At 28.1% G+C, this 20,517-nt stretch overlaps 1 protein-coding gene across 1 annotated transcript in view; it reads left to right on the forward strand.

Moving 5' to 3' along the window:
* LOC143257860 (uncharacterized) overlaps nt 1-20,517 on the forward strand; it is a 57,635-nt gene that overhangs the window by 1,165 nt on the left and 35,953 nt on the right. The window contains exon 2 of the mRNA XM_076516891.1: nt 19,924-20,119. Coding sequence (XP_076373006.1) covers nt 19,924-20,119 — 196 coding nt within the window. The remainder of the gene's footprint in view (nt 1-19,923; nt 20,120-20,517) is intronic.

Genomic DNA, 20,517 nt, shown 5'->3' on the forward strand with positions numbered 1-20,517 from the left:
ATCCGTAGATTTACCGCTGTACCAGCGAGGACAGCCTTACCAAACAAGATTTGTTTCTTCTGTTTTTATTCCACTTCAGTATTGGCTCACTGTTTGAAGTTCTATCACGTCACCAAATTATACTTGTTTGAATTTTGTACAACAAATGAAAGTTTGGTATTATTGTATTTGTTATTGTCTGAAGCTGTAATAATATTTGATAACGTAATGGGTTTCAAATGCCACGTTGATGAGCAAAATCAACAAAACTGCAAACCAGTAAGAAGAATTTCTGCCGTTGAAAGAGTTTTGTTTGTTTGTTTTGGAATTTCGCGCAAAGCTACTCGAGGGCTATCTGTGCTAGCCGTCCCTAAATTAGCAGTGTAAGACTAGAGGGAAGGCAGCTAGTCATCACCACCCACCGCCAACTCTTGGGCTACTCTTTTACCAACGAATAGTGGGATTGACCGTAACATTATAACGCCCCCACGGCTGGAAGGGCGAGCATATTTGGCGTGACGCGGACCTGCGACCCTCGGATTACGAGTCGCACGCCTTACGCGCTTGGCCATGCCAGGCCCCGTTGAAAGAGCCACTGAATTTTCCAAGTGATTTACATTTCTTACTAACAACTTGGTATAAATTTGTAGCTTTAAACTCAATATATTTTGAATCAATGTTTCGTTGAATTTTTTAAAATATTTAACAGTTTCTAAATTCGTTTCAATAAAAATAAGGTTGTGAGTTTTGAATTAGTCTGAAAAAATAAGACAACAATGTCAAAGAACCTTATCTTGGCGTAAAATTAGGTTTGAAACAATCTGATATTTATAGATGGCTATGTGTGTACGTCAAACTAAGTTAGGGTCATAATGATCTGATACTTATTATATTTCAAATAAATTAAGCTTTCAACGACCTGATACTAATGGTTTTATTTTTTGCAGAATCAGACACTCAAAACTTTTCGAGATCTCACTTCTTATTTGATCTTAAAAAACGCGTAGAGATTTTTGAAAGAATCTCTTTAAGGTCTCATTGTATTTTTTGTTTACTTGCAACTCGGCTTCTTCTCGCGTTCCGTAACTGATTTCTGGAAGAATATTTCAAGGATTATTCTGTTTTAAATACTTTAATTGTAATCTTTAACTCACTTTGTTTTCTCGAGTATGAATACAAAAGTAATAAGGTTACTAATAGCAACTAATGTTCAGATATACTTTCTTACGCTGTCAGCAATCGAAAAGCATCAAATTTAAAGACAATTGAAACACCCATTGACGCTCTTCCGCTTGGCAAGTTGCCAAACTTGGTTAAAGCAATAGGTAGCGCATGCGTCATAAGGAAGATTGTGCTCGTACATCTAAAAACCTCTTTTCATCTCCACATACTTAATCTTTGACCTAAAACGTTACATTTGGCTGCTTTATTTTCTTTTCATATTTTTTCGGACAAATGTTTTTTAACTGTGAATGAATGAATGAAAAGTTGCACTTGATATATTAGAAGCATTAACGAGAAAATCACTAATATAACCAACAAGAAAGCTAAGAGTATCGTAAATTAATGAAACATGGGTGGGTACAAAAAACAACAACAACGTTTTCACAATTGAAAACTTATTATGCATAAGTAAAGTAGTTGAAAGCCACAACCCGAAAACATTGTAGTCTTGTTTCGGTTTAACTTGCTTTTCTATTGAATATTTCTAATTATTTTTCACTTAGGACTCAGTATCACCTTAAACAACAAAGATATATATACAGAACGTTTCCAGGCTTTTAACATGAGTACCCACATTTGTATTAAGCAATTTATTTGTACCATCACCACGTTTTTAGTGTGTTTTAAATTAATGTTCAAGTTTTCGAATCAAATACTTAAGCCTTCTGCATGCTAGGCAACTTGTGATTAGAATTTATCCGTTAAACCCTGGTCACGGGTTCGAATCCCGGTCACACCAAACATGCTCCCTCTTTCAGCCGTGGGGGCGTTATAATGTGACGGTCAATCTCACTATTCGTTGGTAAAAAGAGTAGCCCAAGAGTTGTCGGTGAGTGGTGATGACTAGCTGCCTTCCCTCTAGTCTTACACTGCTAAATTAGGGACGGCTAGCGCAGATAGCCCTCGAGTAGCTTTGCGCAAAATTCAAAACAAACCGCTTAACCATGGTGTTTATCAAACATCTCGAATCTGTAAAAATACTTAGATAATTCAGTCTAAAACTTGTGCATTAATTTAAAAACCAACAACTAAAAACGTAATGAGAATCCAAATAAATTAATTAATACAAAGATAATATGTTTTTATCCTTTTCACTTATTTTACAAAATCAGGGGAATAGAATCTCTTCCAAAACACGCACGTTATGTTGTCTTCCTGCACACGCAAAAACTGTCCTCTTCCTGAAAACATAAAAATTAGTAGACCAACTTATCTTCACTATTCTCCTGAAAGTAATGGCGCCAGTTTTTAATTTTATCCTAATCATACATATGCATTTCTTCTTCCTGAATACATTCAGGCAAGCCATCCTTCCTCCTGAAAACACCAAAAGGCGTCCTCATTAATTGAGCACAATAGGGTCAGACTTCCTCGTGCTTCTGACCAAAACTCCTTTCTCCAGAATCCTCCAAAACAAAATAACTTTTTTGAATTCGCCGCTTTAACACTCTATTGCCCCAAAAAGAACCAGTTCGACTCTAAAAATCTCCAACTGCTACTAGGATTTGTATTGGAGTCAATGTTGCGGAAATCTCGAAGCAATTCCACACCCCCCCAAAAAAAAAAGACTATGCAATCGAAAAATGGCTCTCGTTACTTCGAAATAATATTAGTTTAAGACATATCCTACTTTTTCTTCAAAAGGCCACAAAATTGATGAAGCATAAGAACGTTAGTACAATTTGTAAAGAAAGATCAATATTTACCCATCAGAACAGCTGGAAATGTTCGCACAGTCTGTCGGCATGCTGTATTATAACAATGAAAGGAAGCTTGACATGGTTTTAAGTTTAGGGTTCCTTAATGTTTAATAACCACAGCTTAAAAACATAATTCTAACTAGACTTTGTTGTGAAGCGCAAACCTTCTTCAGAAGTATATTATCTGTATAGTAAATATAGGAAATGCTATATTTACCAATATAATATTGTATATTTGAACTATTCTTTTATATTATTTGTACAGCACGTTTTATTAAGACAAATTTAATAATTTCAGAGTGGGTTATTGAAGAAAATTCTGAATACCTCTATATTTTCAATAAGTGTTCTAAGGTTCTTGTCAGCTGTTTTCCAACCTGTTCTGTGTTTTTTTTTAAATTAATTTTGGTCAGTGTTAGTTACATAACTCTATTTTATTGTTTTCAATCCAGGGCATTTAATTTTCTACCATTATTAGTCGAACGGAACTTTGTTAACATGAATGGTAAAGACAAGTGGATTAACCTCCATTCTCACTATTGGAATCATTTCTTACTTTTTAGTTGCTAACAGTTGACATTCTTACTCTTCGATTGATTACATGAAAAACATTAAAGAACATTTAAAGAATCTTACGTTAGACCAACTTTCAGTGTTACTATCCCAAGCTTAAAATAAGGTTTAGATGAGAAAATATCACATGAACAGTTGATTAAGTTGCATAAAAATTGCAAATAGATTTAGATTTAATCAATGGAAAAAATTAAATTACTTTACACTTCCAGTGAAAGAAAGGACAACTAACTTTATTAGACCTAAACGTGGATATAATGAATTAATAAAACATAATCTTAGGGAAAGTATTGCACAATTTCTGAACGTGGGCATAATGAATTAATAAAACATAATCTTTAGGGAAAGTATTACACTATTTCTAAACGTGGGTATAATGAATTAATAAAACATAATTTTTAGGGAAAGTATTGCACTACTTCTAAACGTGGGTATAATGAATTAATAAAACATAATATTTAGGGTAAGTATTACACTATTTCTAAATGTGGGTATAAAAAATTAGTAGAACATAATCTTTAGGGAAAGTATTGCACTATTTCTAAACGTGGTTATAATAAATTAATAAAACATAACCTTTAGGAAAAGTGATACACTATTTCTAAACGTGGCTATAATAAATTAATAAAACATAATCTTTAAAGAAAGTATTGCAATATTTTTAAATGTGGGTATAATCAAATAGTAGAACATAATCTTTAAAGAAAGTATCACACTATTTCTAAATGTGAGTATAATAAATTAGTAAAACATAATATTCAGGGAAAGTATTACTCTAATTCTAAACGTTGGTATAATCAATTAGTAGAACATAATCTTTAGGGAAAGTATTACACTATTTCTAAAAGCGGGTATAATAAATTAATAAAAAATAATATTAAGGGAAAGTATTACTCTATTTCTAAACGTTGGTATCATCAATTAGTAGAACATAATCTTTAGGGAAAGTATTACACTATTTCTAAATGTGGGTATAATAAATTAATAAAACATAATATTTAGGAAATGTATTACACTATTTCTAAACGTAAGTATAATAAATTAATAAAACATAATCTTTAGGGAAAGTATTGCACTATTTCTAAATGTGGGTATATTCAATTAATAGAACATAATCATTAGAGAAAGTATCACACTATTAATAAATGTGGGTATAATGAATTAATAAAACATAATATTTAGGGAAAGTATTACACTATTTCTAAATGTGGGTATAATAAATTAGTAGAACATAATCTTTAGGGAAAGTATTCCACTATTTCTAAATGTGGGTATAATAAATTAATAAAACATAACCTTTAGAAAAAGTGTTACACTATTTCTAAACGTGGCTATAATTAATTAATAAAACATAATCTTTAAAGAAAGTATTGCAATATTTTTAAATGTGGGTATAATCAATTAGTAGAACATAATCTTTAGGGAAAGTATCACACTATTTCTAAATGTGGGTATAATAAATTAGTAAAACATAATATTCAGGGAAAGTATTACTCTATTTCTAAACGTTGGTATAATCAATTAGTAGATCATAATATTTAGGGAAAGTATTACACTATTTCTAAAAGCGGGTATAATAAATTAATAAAAATTAATATTTAGGAAATGTATTACACTATTTGTAAACGTAAGTATAATAAATTAATAAAACATAATCTTTAGGGAATGTATTGCGCAATTTCTAAATGTGGGTATATTCAATTAATAGAACATAATCTTTAGAGAAAGCATCATACTATTAATAAATGTGGGTATAATAAATTAGTAAAACATAATCTTCAGGGAAAGTATTACACTATTTCTAAACGTGGGTATAATCAATTAGTAGAACATAATCTTTAGGGAAAATATTACACCATTTTAAAATGTGGTATAATAAATTAATAAAACATAATCTTTCGGGAAAGTATTACACTATTTCTAAAAGTGGTTATAATAAATTAGCAAAACATAATCTTCAGGGAAAGTATTGCACTATTTCTAAATGTGGGTATAATCAATTAGTAGAACATAATCTTTAGGAAAAGTATTGCACTATTTCTAAATGTGGGTATAATCAATTAATAAAATATAATATTAAAGGAAAGTATTACACTATTTCTAAATGTCGGTATAATCATTTAGTAGAACATAATCTTTAGGAAAAGTATTGCACTATTTCTAAATGTGGGTATAATCAATTAATAAAATATAATATTAAAGGAAAGTATTACACTATTTCTAAATGTCGGTATAATCATTTAGTAGAACATAATCTTAAGGGAAAGTATTACACTATTTCTAAACGTCGGTACAATAAGTTAATAAAACATAATCTTTAGGGAAAGTATTGCACTATTTCTAAATGTGGGTATAATAAATTAATAAAACATAACCTTTAGGAAAAGTATTACACTATTTCTAAACGTGGCTATAATAAATTAATAAAACATAATCTTTAAAGAAAGTATTGCAATATTTTTAAATGTGGGTATAATCAATTAGTAGAACACAATCTTTAGAGAAAGTATCACACTATTTCTAAATGTGAGTATAATAAATTAGTAAAACATAATATTCAGGGAAAGTATTACTCTAATTCTAAACGTTGGTATAATCAATTAGTAGAACATAATCTTTAGGGAAAGTATTACACTATTTCTAAAAGCGGGTATAATAAATTAATAAAAAATAATATTAAGGGAAAGTATTACTCTATTTCTAAACGTTAGTATCATCAATTAGTAGAACATAATCTTTAGGGAAAGTATTACACTATTTCTAAATGTGGATATAATAAATTAATAAAACATAATATTTAGGAAATGTATTACACTATTTCTAAACGTAAGTATAATAAATTAATAAAACATAATCTTTAGGGAAAGTATTGCACTATTTCTAAATGTGGGTATATTCAATTAATAGAACATAATCATTAGAGAAAGTATCACACTATTAATAAATGTGGGTATAATGAATTAATAAAACATAATATTTAGGGAAAGTATTACACTATTTCTAAATGTGGGTATAATAAATTAGTAGAACATAATCTTTAGGGAAAGTATTCCACTATTTCTAAATGTGGGTATAATAAATTAATAAAACATAACCTTTAGAAAAAGTGTTACACTATTTCTAAACGTGGCTATAATTAATTAATAAAACATAATCTTTAAAGAAAGTATTGCAATATTTTTAAATGTGGGTATAATCAATTAGTAGAACATAATCTTTAGGGAAAGTATCACACTATTTCTAAATGTGGGTATAATAAATTAGTAAAACATAATATTCAGGGAAAGTATTACTCTATTTCTAAACGTTGGTATAATCAATTAGTAGATCATAATATTTAGGAAAGTATTACACTATTTCTAAAAGTGGGTATAATAAATTAATAAAAATTAATATTTAGGAAATGTATTACACTATTTGTAAACGTAAGTATAATAAATTAATAAAACATAATCTTTAGGGAATGTATTGCGCAATTTCTAAATGTGGGTATATTCAATTAATAGAACATAATCTTTAGAGAAAGCATCATACTATTAATAAATGTGGGTATAATAAATTAGTAAAACATAATCTTCAGGGAAAGTATTACACTATTTCTAAACGTGGGTATAATCAATTAGTAGAACATAATCTTTAGGGAAAATATTACACCATTTTAAAATGTGGTATAATAAATTAATAAAACATAATCTTTCGGGAAAGTATTACACTATTTCTAAAGTGGTTATAATAAATTAGTAAAACATAATCTTCAGGGAAAGTATTGCACTATTTCTAAATGTGGGTATAATCAATTAGTAGAACATAATCTTTAGGAAAAGTATTGCACTATTTCTAAATGTGGGTATAATCAATTAATAAAATATAATATTAAAGGAAAGTATTACACTATTTCTAAATGTCGGTATAATCATTTAGTAGAACATAATCTTTAGGAAAAGTATTGCACTATTTCTAAATGTGGGTATAATCAATTAATAAAATATAATATTAAAGGAAAGTATTACACTATTTCTAAATGTCGGTATAATCATTTAGTAGAACATAATCTTAAGGGAAAGTATTACACTATTTCTAAACGTCGGTACAATAAGTTAATAAAACATAATCTTTAGGGAAAGTATTGCACTATTTCTAAATGTGGGTATAATAAATTAATAAAACATAACCTTTAGGAAAAGTATTACACTATTTCTAAACGTGGCTATAATAAATTAATAAAACATAATCTTTAAAGAAAGTATTGCAATATTTTTAAATGTGGGTATAATCAATTAGTAGAACACAATCTTTAGAGAAAGTATCACACTATTCCTAAACGTAAGTATAATAAATTAATAAAACATAATCTTTAGGGAAAGTATTGCACTATTTCTAAATGTGGGTATATTCAATTAATAGAACATAATCTTTAGAGAAAGTATCACACTATTAATAAATGTGGGTATATTGAATTAATAAAACATAATATTTAGGGAAAGTATTACACTATTTCTAAATGTGGGTATAATAAATCAGTAGAACATAATCTTTAGGGAAAGTATTGCACTATTTCTAAATGTTTGTATAATAAATTAATAAAACATAAACTTTAGGAAAAGTGTTACACTATTTCTAAACGTGGCTATAATAAATTAATAAAACATAATATTTAAAAAAAATATTGCAATATTTTTAAATGTGGGTATAATCAATTAGTAGAACATAATCTTCAGGGAAAGTATTACACTATTTCTAAACGTGGGTATAATCAATTAGTAGAACATAATCTTTAGGGAAAATATTACACCATTTTAAAATGTGGTATAATAAATTAATAAACCATATTCTTTCGGGAAAGTATTAAACTATTTCTAAACGTGGGTATAATAAATCAATTGAACATAATCCTTAGGGAAAGTATTACACTATTTCTAAAAGTGGGTATAATGAATTAATAAAACATAATATTTAGGAAGGTATTACCCTATTTTTAAATGTGGGTATTATCAACTAATAAAAGATAATATTTAGGGATGGTATTACACTATTTCTAAATGTGGGTATATTCAATTAGTAGAACATAATCTTTAGGGAAAGTATTACAGTATTTCTAAATGTGGGTATAATCAATTAATAGAACATAATCTTTAGGGAAAGTATTACATTATTTCTAAAGATTTGTATAATCAATTAGTAGAACATAATCTTTAGGGAAATTATTACACTATTTCTAAAGGTGGGTATAATCAATTAGTAGTACATAATCTTTAGGGAATGTATCACACTATTTCCAAATGTGGGTATAATAAATTAGTAAAACATAATCTTCAGGTAAGGTATTACACTATTTTTAAATGTGGGTATAATCAATTAGTAGAACATAATCTTTAGGGAAAGTATTACACCATTTCTAAATGTGGGTATAATCAATTAGTAGAACATAATCTTTAGGGAAAGTATTACACTATTCCTAAATGTGGGTATAATCAATTAGTAGAACATAATCTTTAGGTAAAGTATTGCACTATTTCTAAATGTGGGTATAATCAATTAGTAGAACATAATCTTTAGGGAAAGTATTACACTATTTCTTAATGTGGGTATAATAAATTAGTAGAACATAATCTTCAAGGAAAGTATTACACTATTTCTAAACGTGGTTATAATAAATTAATAAAACATAATCTTTAGGGAAAGTATTGCACTATATTTAGCTGTGGGTATAATCAATTAGTAGAACATAATCTTTAAGGAATGTATTACATCATTTCTAAATGTGGGTTATAAAATAAAAAAATATAATCTTTAGCGAAAGTAATACACCATTTCTAAATGTGGGTATAATAATTTAATAAAACATAATCTTTCGGGAAAGTATTACACTATTTCTATAAGTGGGTTTTATAAATTAGTGGAACATAATCTTCAGGTAAAGTATTACACTTTTTCTAAACGTTGCTATGATAAATTAATAAAACATAATCTTTAGTGAAAGTATTGCACTATTTTTAAATGTAGGTATTATCAATTAGTAGAACATAATCTTGAGGGAAAGTACTGCACTATTTCCAAATGTGGGTATAATGAATTAATAAAACATAATATTTAGGGAAAGTATTACACTATTTCTAAATGTGGATATAATAAATTAGTAAAATAATCTTCAAGGAAAGTATTATATTATTTCAAAAAGTGGGTATTATCAATTAGTAAAATATAATCTTTAAGAAAAGTATTGCACTATTTCTAAATGTGTGTATAATGAATTTATAAAACATAATATTTAGGGATAGTATTGCATTATTTTTAAATGTGGATATAATCAATTAGTAAAACATAATCTTCAAGGAAATAATTACACTATTTCTAAACGTGGGTATAATCAATAAGTAGAACATAATCTTTAGGGAATGTATTACACCTTTCTAAATGTGGGTATAATAAATTAATAAAACATAATCATTCGGGAAATTATTACACTATTTCTAAAGGTGGGTGTAATCAATTAGTAGGACATAATCTTTAGGGAATGTATCACACTATTTCTAAATGTGGGTATAATAAATTAGTAAAACATAATCTTCAGGTAAGGTATTACACTATTTTTAAATGTGGGTATAATCAATTAGTAGAACATAATCTTTAGAGAAAGTATTACATTATTTCTAAATGTGGGTATAATCAATTAGTAGAACATAATCTTCAGGAAAAGAATTACACTATTTCTAAACGTTGCTATGATAAATTAATAAAACATAATCTTTAGTTAAAGTATTGCACTATTTTTAAATGTGGGTATAATCAATTAGTAGAACATAATCTTGAGGGAAAGTATTGCACTATTTCTAAATGTGGGTATAATGAATTAATAAAATAATCTTCAGGGAAAGTATTATATTATTTCAAAAAGTGGGTATTATCAATTAGTAAAACATAATATTTAGGGAAAGTATTACACTATTTCTAATCGTGGGTATAAACAATTACTAGAAAATATTCTTTAGGGCAAGTATTACACTATTTCTTAACGTGGGTGTAATAAATTAGGAAAACATAATCTTCATGGAAAACATTGCACTATTCTTAAATGTGGGTATAATCAAGTAGTTGAACATAATCTTTAAGAAAAGTATTGCACTATTTCTAAATGTGGGTATAATGAATTTATAAAACATGATATTTAGGGAAAGTATTACACTATTTCTATACGTGGCTATATTAAATTATTATAACATAATATTTAGGGAAAGTATTGCATTATTTTTAAATGTGGATATAATCAATTAGTAAAACATAATCTTCAGGTAAAGAATTACACTATTTCTAAACGTGGGGATAATCAATAAGTAGAACATAATCTTTAGGGAATGTATTACACCATTTCTAATTGTGGGTATAATAAATTAATAAAACATAATGTTTAGCGAAAGTATTACACCATTTCTAATTGTGGGTATAATAAATTAATAAAACATAATCATTCGGGAAAGAAGTACACTATTTCAAAATGTGGTTATAATAATTTAGTAGAACATAATTTTTAGGGAAAGTATTAGACTATTTCTAAATCTGGGTATAATAAATTAGTAGAACATAATCTTTAGCGAAAGTATTAAACTATTTCTAAAGATTGGTATAATCATTAGTAGAAAAAAATCTTTAGGGAAATTATTACACTAATTCTAAAGGTGGTTATAATCAATTAGTAGGACATAATCTTTAGGGAATGTATCACACTATTTCTAAATGTGGGTATAATAAATTAGTAAAACATAATCTTCAGGTAAGGTATTACACTATTTTTAAATGTGTGTATAATCAATTAGTAGAACATAATCTTTAGGGAAAGTATTACACTATTTCTAAATGTGGGTATAATCAATTAGTAGAACATAATTTTTAGGGAAAGTATTACACTATTTCTAAACGTGGGTATAATAAATTAGTAGAACATAATCTTTAGCGAAAGTATTACACCATTTCTATATGTGGGTATAATAAATTAATAAAACATAATCATTCGGAAAGAAGTACACTATTTGTAAATGTGGATATAATAAATTAATAAAACATAATTTTAGCGAAAGTATTACACTATTTCTAAACGTAGCGATAATAAATTAATAACACATAATCTTTATGGAAAGTATTGCACTATATTTAAATGTGTGTATAATCAATTAGTAGAACATATTCTTTAGGGAATGTATTACATCATTTATAAATGTGTGTGTTAAAATTAATAAAACATAATCTTTAGGGAAAATATTACACCATTTCTAAATGTGGGTATAATAAATTAATAAAACAAAATCTTTAGCAGAAGTATTACACTATTTCTAAACGTGGGTATAATAAATTAGTAGAACATAATCTTTAGTGAAAGTATTACACTATTTCTAAACGTTGCTATAATAAATTAATAAAACATAATCTTTAGGGAAAGTATTGCACTATTTTTAAATGTGGGTATAATCAATTAGTAGAACATAATCTTTAGGGAATGTATTACACTTTTTCTCTAACTTTGTATAATAAATTAGTAGAAAATAATCTTCAGGAAAGTATTACACTTTTTCTAAACGTTGCTATAATAAATTAATAAAACATAATCTTTAGGGAAAGTATTACACTATTTCTAAATCTGGGTATAATAAATTAGTAGAACATAATCTTTAGTAAAAGTATTACACTATTTCTAAACGTTGCTATAATAAATTAATAAAACATAATTTTTAGGGAAAGTATTGCACTATTTTTAAATGTGGGTATAATCAATTAGTAGAATATAATCTTTAGGGAAAGTATTGCACTATTTCTAAATGTGGGTATAATTAATTAGTAGAACATAATCTTTAGGGAAAGTATTACAATGTTTCTAAAGGTAAGTATAAACAATTAGTAGATCATAATCTTTAGGGAAAGTATTACACTATTTCTAAAGGTGGGTATAATCAATTAGTAGAACATAATCTTTAGGAAAAGTATTACACTATTTCTAAATGTGGGTATGATCAATTAGTAGAACATAATCTTTAGGGAAACTATTACACTATTTCTAAATGGGGGTATAATAAATTAGTAATATAATCTTTAGGAAAAGTATTACACTGTTTCTAAATGTGGGTATTATCAATTAGTAAAACATGATATTTAGGGAAAGTATTACACTATTTCTAAACGTGGGTGTAATAAATTAGCAAAACATAATCTTCAGGGAAAGTATTGCACTATTCTTAAATGTGGATATAATCAATTAGTAGAACATAATCTTTAGGGAAAGTATTACACTATTTCTAAATGTGGGTATAATAAATTAATAAAACATAATATTTAGGAAATGTATTACACTATTTCTAAACGTAAGTATAATAAATTAATAAAACATAATCTTTAGGGAAAGTATTGCACTATTTCTAAATGTGGGTATATTCAATTAATAGAACATAATCATTAGAGAAAGTATCACACTATTAATAAATGTGGGTATAATGAATTAATAAAACATAATATTTAGGGAAAGTATTACACTATTTCTAAATGTGGGTATAATAAATTAGTAGAACATAATCTTTAGGGAAAGTATTCCACTATTTCTAAATGTGGGTATAATAAATTAATAAAACATAACCTTTAGAAAAAGTATTACACTATTTCTAAACGTGGGTATAATTAATTAATAAAACATAATCTTTAAAGAAAGTATTACAATATTTTTAAATGTGGGTATAATCAATTAGTAGAACATAATCTTTAGGGAAAGTATCACACTATTTCTAAATGTGGGTATAATAAATTAGTAAAACATAATCTTCAGGGAAAGTATTACACTATTTCTAAACGTGGGTATAATCAATTAGTAGAACATAATCTTTAGGGAAAATATTACACCATTTTAAAATGTGGTATAATAAATTAATAAAACATAATCTTTCGGGAAAGTATTACACTATTTCTAAAAGTGGTTATAATAAATTAGCAAAACATAATCTTCAGGGAAAGTATTGCACTATTTCTAAATGTGGGTATAATCAATTAGTAGAACATAATCTTTAGGAAAAGTATTGCACTATTTCTAAATGTGGGTATAATCAATTAATAAAATATAATATTAAAGGAAAGTATTACACTATTTCTAAATGTCGGTATAATCATTTAGTAGAACATAATCTTTAGGAAAAGTATTGCACTATTTCTAAATGTGGGTATAATCAATTAATAAAATATAATATTAAAGGAAAGTATTACACTATTTCTAAATGTCGGTATAATCAATTAGTAGAACATAATCTTAAGGGAAAGTATTACACTATTTCTAAACGTGGGTATAATAAGTTAATAAAACATAATCTTTAGGGAAAGTATTGCACTATTTCTAAATGTGGGTATAATAAATTAATAAAACATAACCTTTAGGAAAAGTATTACACTATTTCTAAACGTGGCTATAATAAATTAATAAAACATAATCTTTAAAGAAAGTATTGCACTATTTTTAAATGTGGGTATAATCAAATAGTAGAACATAATCTTTAGAGAAAGTATTACACTATTTCTAAACGTAAGTATAATAAATTAATAAAACATAATCTTTAGGGAAAGTATTGCACTATTTCTAAATGTGGGTATAATAAATTAATAGAACATAATCTTTAGAGAAAGTATTACACTATTTCTAAATGTGGGTATAATCAATTAGTAGAACATAATCTTCAGGGAAAGTATTACACTATTTCTAAACGTGGGTATAATCAATTAGTAGAACATAATCTTTAGGGAAAATATTACACCATTTTAAAATGTAGTATAATAAATTAATAAACCATAATCTTTCGGGAAAGTATTAAACTATTTCTAAATGTGGGTATAATAAATTAATTGAACATAATCCTTAGGGAAAGTATTACACTATTTCTAAAAAGTGGGTATAATGAATTAATAAAACATAATATTTGGAAGGTATTACCTATTTTTTAAATGTGGGTATTATCAATTAATAAAAGATAATATTTAGGGATGGTATTACACTATTTCTAAATGTGGGTATATTCAATTAGTAGAACATAATCTTTAGGGAAAGTATTACACTATTTCTAAATGTGGGTATAATCAATTAATAGAACATAATCTTTAGGAAAGTATTACATTATTTCTAAAGTTTGTATAATCAATTAGTAGAACATAATCTTTAGGGAAAGTATTACACTATTTCTAAATGTGGGTATATAAAATAAAAAACATAATCTTTAGGGAAAGTATTACACCTATTTCTAAATGTGGGTATAATAAATTAATAAAACATAATCTTTCGGGAAAGTATTACACTATTTCTAAATGTGGGTATAATAAATTAATAGAACATAATCTTTAGGGAAAGTATTACACCTTTTCTAAACGTTGGTATAATAAATTAATAAAACATAATCTTTAGGGAAAGTATTGCACTATTTTAAATGTGGGTATAATCAATTAGTAGAACATAATCTTTAGGGAAAGTATTGCACTATTTCTAAAATGTGGGTATAATCAATTAATAAAACATAATATTTAGGGAAAGTATTACACTATTTCTAAAGGTGGGTATAATCAATTAGTAGAACATAATCTTTAGGGAAAGTATTACACTATTTCTAAATGTGGGTATAATAAATTAGTAAAACATAATCTTCAGGTAAGGTATTACACTTTTTTAAATGTGGGTATAATCAATTAGTAGAACATAATCTTTAGGGAAAGTATTACACCATTTCTAAATGTGGGTATAATCAATTAGTAGAACATAATCTTTAGGGAAAGTATTACACTATTTCTAAATGTGGGTATAATCAATTAGTAGAACATAATCTTTAGGTAAAAGTATTGCACTATTTCTAAATGTGGGTATAATCAATTGGTAGAACATAATCTTTAGGAAAGTATTACACTATTTCTTAATGTGGGTATAATAAATTAGTAGAACATAATCTTCAAGGAAAGTATTACACTATTTCTAAACGTGGGTTATAATAAATTAATAAAACATAATCTTTAGGAAAGTATTGCACTATATTTAAATGTGGGTATAATCAATTAGTAGAACATAATCTTTAAGGAATGTATTACATCATTTCTAAATGTGGGTTATAAAATAAAAAAATATAATCTTTAGAAGAAAGTAATTCACGTGAAAGGCTCCACAACTGACCATTAAAGTAGACGCACAAACACATTCTGCCCCTCCTATGTTTGGTTATTTGTTTATAAACAGTTTATTTGTCTTTCAATTTACATAAAATGTATGTAGACGTATGTTAGTATAATATTTATAATGTACTGTACTTTCATTAACCTAATCATGATACTTTCTAAATTATAAGGAAAACTACTCACGACGCAGGGGTACGAACACTTTCTGTCCTAACTGTATCTATGGAGTTAGCCTTCACATTGGTTTTACAAAATATACTATAATTATTTCAAAATAGTTACATCAGTAATTCTTTAGGTAAACTGTACAAACTGTTATTGTAAAGTTAAATAACAAAAAAGTTTTCAGTAAATTTTAAGGAAGCAAAAAAGAACCACCGCAGCAGAACCTTTAAGATATAAAGCACTGTAAATATTTGTCAAGCCAATCGTAAAAAAATTATCACTGGTAAAGTAAAGCCTGTGGTTATGAAAAGTATCCTTCCGACCCAAAAGTTGTTGCAAGAAACAAGGATTTAGAGCTGATCTAAACGTTTACAGCCACACTTCGAAATCAGTGGTTGCAGGTAACTAAAAAAACAAACAAACTGGAGTGACAATGGACGAGTCTGACCACATGCTTGTCAAATCCTAAAGCATCTCTAATGGACTTTCTTGTTTCTATTTTGGCTTGAATTTCGCGCAACGCTACACGAGAGCTATCTGCGCTAGTCGTCCCTAATTTAGCAGTGTAAGACTAGAGGGAAGGCAACTAGTTGTCACCACCCACCGCCAACACTTGGGCTACTCTTTTACCAACGAATAGAAGGATTTACTGTCACATTATAACGTCCTCATGGCTGAAAGGGCGAGCATGTTTGTCGCGACGGGGATTCGAACCCGCAACCCTCGGATTAGCAGTCGAGTACTTTAACCTCCTGGCCATGCTAGGCCATTAATTAAAGATCCTCTTTTTTTTTTTCTTTTAAGCAGGACCCAGATGGCGTTGACAAGAAGATAGCGAATACATATTGGATTCCTTGGATTGCTAGGAAACAGAGATCACACACCACGACTTTAAGAGACGAATCATGCTGTCTACGGTTGTACATAGACTTTCATAGTTTGCTACCAGGTAGACATTGTCAATACAGTCCACAATTGTATCGAAATTACTTGTCAAACCTTTTTTTTTATTGTAAGCCTAAAAACAAATATATATGCATATATTTAAGCTTTTTGGGAAAAATGACAACAAAGATGCATTTTGGTTAAGTTATTGATTTAGTTAAATTTAAATTGAAAAAAGAGAACTGAAGAAGCAAGTTAAGAGACTAGTTTGGTCACAGGTAGATTAAGAGACAAAGAGGAGAGACTAGTTTGGTCACAGGTAGATTAAGAGACAAAGAGGAGAGACTAGTTTGGTTTCAGGTAGATTAAGAGACAAAGAGGAGAGACTAGTTTGGTCACAGGTAGATTAAGAGACAAAGAGGAGAGACTAGTTTGGTTTCAGGTAGATTAAGAGACAAAGAGGAGAGACTAGTTTGGTCACAGGTAGATTAAGAGACAAAGAGGAGAGACTAGTTTGGTCATAGGTAGATTAAGAGACAAAGAGGAGAGACTAGTTTGGTCACAGGTAGATTAAGAGACAAAGAGGAGAGACTAGATTTGGTCATAGGTAGATTAAGAGACAAAGAGGAGAGACTAGTTTGGTCATAGGTAGATTAAGAGACAAAGAGAGAGAGACTAGTTTGGTCACAGGTAGATTAAGACAAAAAGAGGAGAGACTAGTTTAGTTACAGGTAGATTAAGAGACAAAGAGGAGAGACTAGTTTGGTTACAGGTAGATTAAGAGACAAAGAGGAGAGACTAGTTTGGTCACAGGTAGATTAAGAGACAAAGAGGAGAGACTAGTTTGGTCACAGGTAGATTAAGAGACAAAGAGGAGAGACTAGTTTGGTCACAGGTAGATTAAGAGACAAAGAGGAGAGATGCGGGATTTAGATAGAATTAAACTCCTCTGTTAATAATGTGTTGAAAGTAGTATAATTTAATAGGAATTTGGTAAAATATATTAAATAAATGTTGAGGTTGATTATTATAATAAACTTCAGGTTTCCAGGCTGGTTTTATACTGAAATACACGAAGAGTGGCTCATAAATATTATAATTCAATATTTGCGTTGAAACCAGTGATTAGTTATAGGTTTATAGGCATATTTAATTAATAAATTATTTAATACAAAAACCTAGTTGACAGCCTGAGAAACATTTTGGTAGTTTAAGACCAGTGGTAAGATGTAATACTAGTAAAAATATGTGTAACCTAAAAGATTGGCTGAAAAAAAACTACAGTAAACCTAACAGATTATCTTAGAAAGATTAGATTAGCAATGGATTAAGGAAAGCTGTAAGATATAATACTATTAAAGATAAGTATAACAAACTGGGTGAATGTGGAGGGACTATGGAAAGTACAAATGAACGGAGAGAATAAACATTCTATATAAATATAACAGTACTGTCTGTTGTATGTCCATGTAACTACTTATCTACATAAATATAACACTACTGTCTGTTGTGTGTCCATGTAACTACTTATCTATATAAATATAACACTACTGTCTGTTGTGTGTCCATGTAACTACTTATCTATATAAATATAACACTACTGTCTGTTGTGTGTCCATGTAACTACTTATCTATATAAATATAATGGTACTGTCTGTTGTGTGTCCATGTAACTACTTATCTATATAAATATAATGGTACTGTCTGGGTTGTGTCCATGTAACTACTTATCTATAATAAATATAACACTACTGTCTGTTGTGTGTCCATGTAGCTACTTATCTATATAAATATAACATTACTGTCTGTTGTGTGTCCATGTAACTACTTATATATATAAATATAACACTACTGTCTATTGTGTGTCCATGCAACTACTTATCTATATAAATATAACAATACTGTCTGTTGTGTGTCCATGTAACTACTTATCTATATAAATATAACACTACTGTCTGTTGTGTGTCCATGCAACTACTTATCTATATAAATATAACAATACTGTCTGTTGTGTGTCCATGTAACTACTTATCTATATAAATATAACACTACTGTCTGTTTTGTGTCCATGTAACTACTTATCTATATAAATATAACACTACTGTCTGTTGTGTTTCCATGTAACTACTTATCTATATAAATATAACAATACTGTCTGTTGTGTTTCCATGTAACTACTTATCTATATAAATATAACAATACTGTCTGTTGTGTGTCCATGTAACTACTTATCTATATAAATATAACAGTACTGTCTGTTGTATGTCCATGTAACTACTTATCTATATAAATATAACAGTACTGTTTGTTGTATGTCCATGTAACTACTTATCTATATAAATATAACACTACTGTTTGTTGTGTGTCCATGTAACTACTTATCTATATAAATATAACACTACTGTCTGTTGTGTGTCCATGTAACTACTTATCTATATAAATATAACACTACTGTCTGTTGTGTGTCCATGTAACTACTTATCTATATAAATATAACACTACTGTCTGTTGTGTGTCCATGTAACTACTTATCTATATAAATATAACACTACTGTCTATTGTGTGTCCATGCAACTACTTATCTATATAAATATAATAGTGCTGTCTGTTGTATGTCCATGTAACTACTTATCTATATAAATATAACAGTACTGTATGTTATATGTTCATGCAACTACTTATCTATATAAATATAATAGTACTGTCTGTTGTATGTCCATGCAACTACTTCGCAGAGTGTAGATGGATCTTCATTAACATTGGTATAAAGATTTGTAGGGTATATGCGGAGAACCACGCATGTTTATGGTTTCAGATTCTGTGTTTTGCAGTTTTATGGACGTTTTGAGTTGTTGGTTTTTTTTACAACTATAAAAAAGGAAGGAATTTTTCATTAAACTCGCCCAGGAGACGGGTTCTCCAGCTGGTGTTAAAACAAGACGATAAATTATTTTTTAAAAGCAAGTGAATCCAGGTAGTGAAATCTTAACGTTATAGGGTCTAGTTTGTTTGTTTTTTCTCAGTTAAGATATAGTATTTTTCTAATTTACTTTGGATTTCTATAGTAAATATGTTTTTGTTCACAATTTCTTATTAGAGCACTCAATGTCGAATCTATGTCTAATTTATTTTTCTCTGATTGGTGAATAACATTGTGAGAAAAACGAACTTAATATTCAATTTTGCATTTAAATTGTATATGTTGTGAATAAAACTGATCTTGTAGAGGGAGTGTTAATGGCATCATTTTGGATATTCCAGTAGGGTTCTTTTCCCGCCTGGTGGCGAGACTTGGAGGTTGGTCATGTAGACATGAGTGGACTAGGTTACCTCAGTTATCTGCTGATCAGTGTCGAATAGCTGTACATCCGGGACATGATTTACTGATTGAGAAAGCTCTGTTTGCTCACGCCCAAATTGTAGTAAGTTAGGTTACTATAAAAATCACTCAAGTGTTAAGTTAATTCTATTTTCATTTGTTGTGGCTTGGAATATGATCCTCGTATGCCGTGCAAACCTCAAAGTCTGTTTTACTGAATAAAGGAAATCTGACGTTTCTTCTAATTTTTTGTTCGGAAAGACAGGAATTGAATTTCATTGTTCAAATGTGGATTTTTTTTTCTATTTGGAAAGAAGAACTTTAATCACTTATCGTAATTTATTTTATCATTGTAGATAGATAGAATAATGATAGATAAGTTCAAGGTAACAAGGTTAACAAAGTTTAGTGAACCTACTGTCATATGACTACAGTTAAGAACATATCGTAGATCTTAGATTACACTGAAGGAATATTTCAAAACGAAACGTTGAACGTTAG

The sequence above is a fragment of the Tachypleus tridentatus genome, chromosome 7 (assembly GCF_004210375.1).
Source record: "Tachypleus tridentatus isolate NWPU-2018 chromosome 7, ASM421037v1, whole genome shotgun sequence".
Lineage (NCBI taxonomy): Eukaryota > Metazoa > Arthropoda > Merostomata > Xiphosura > Limulidae > Tachypleus > Tachypleus tridentatus.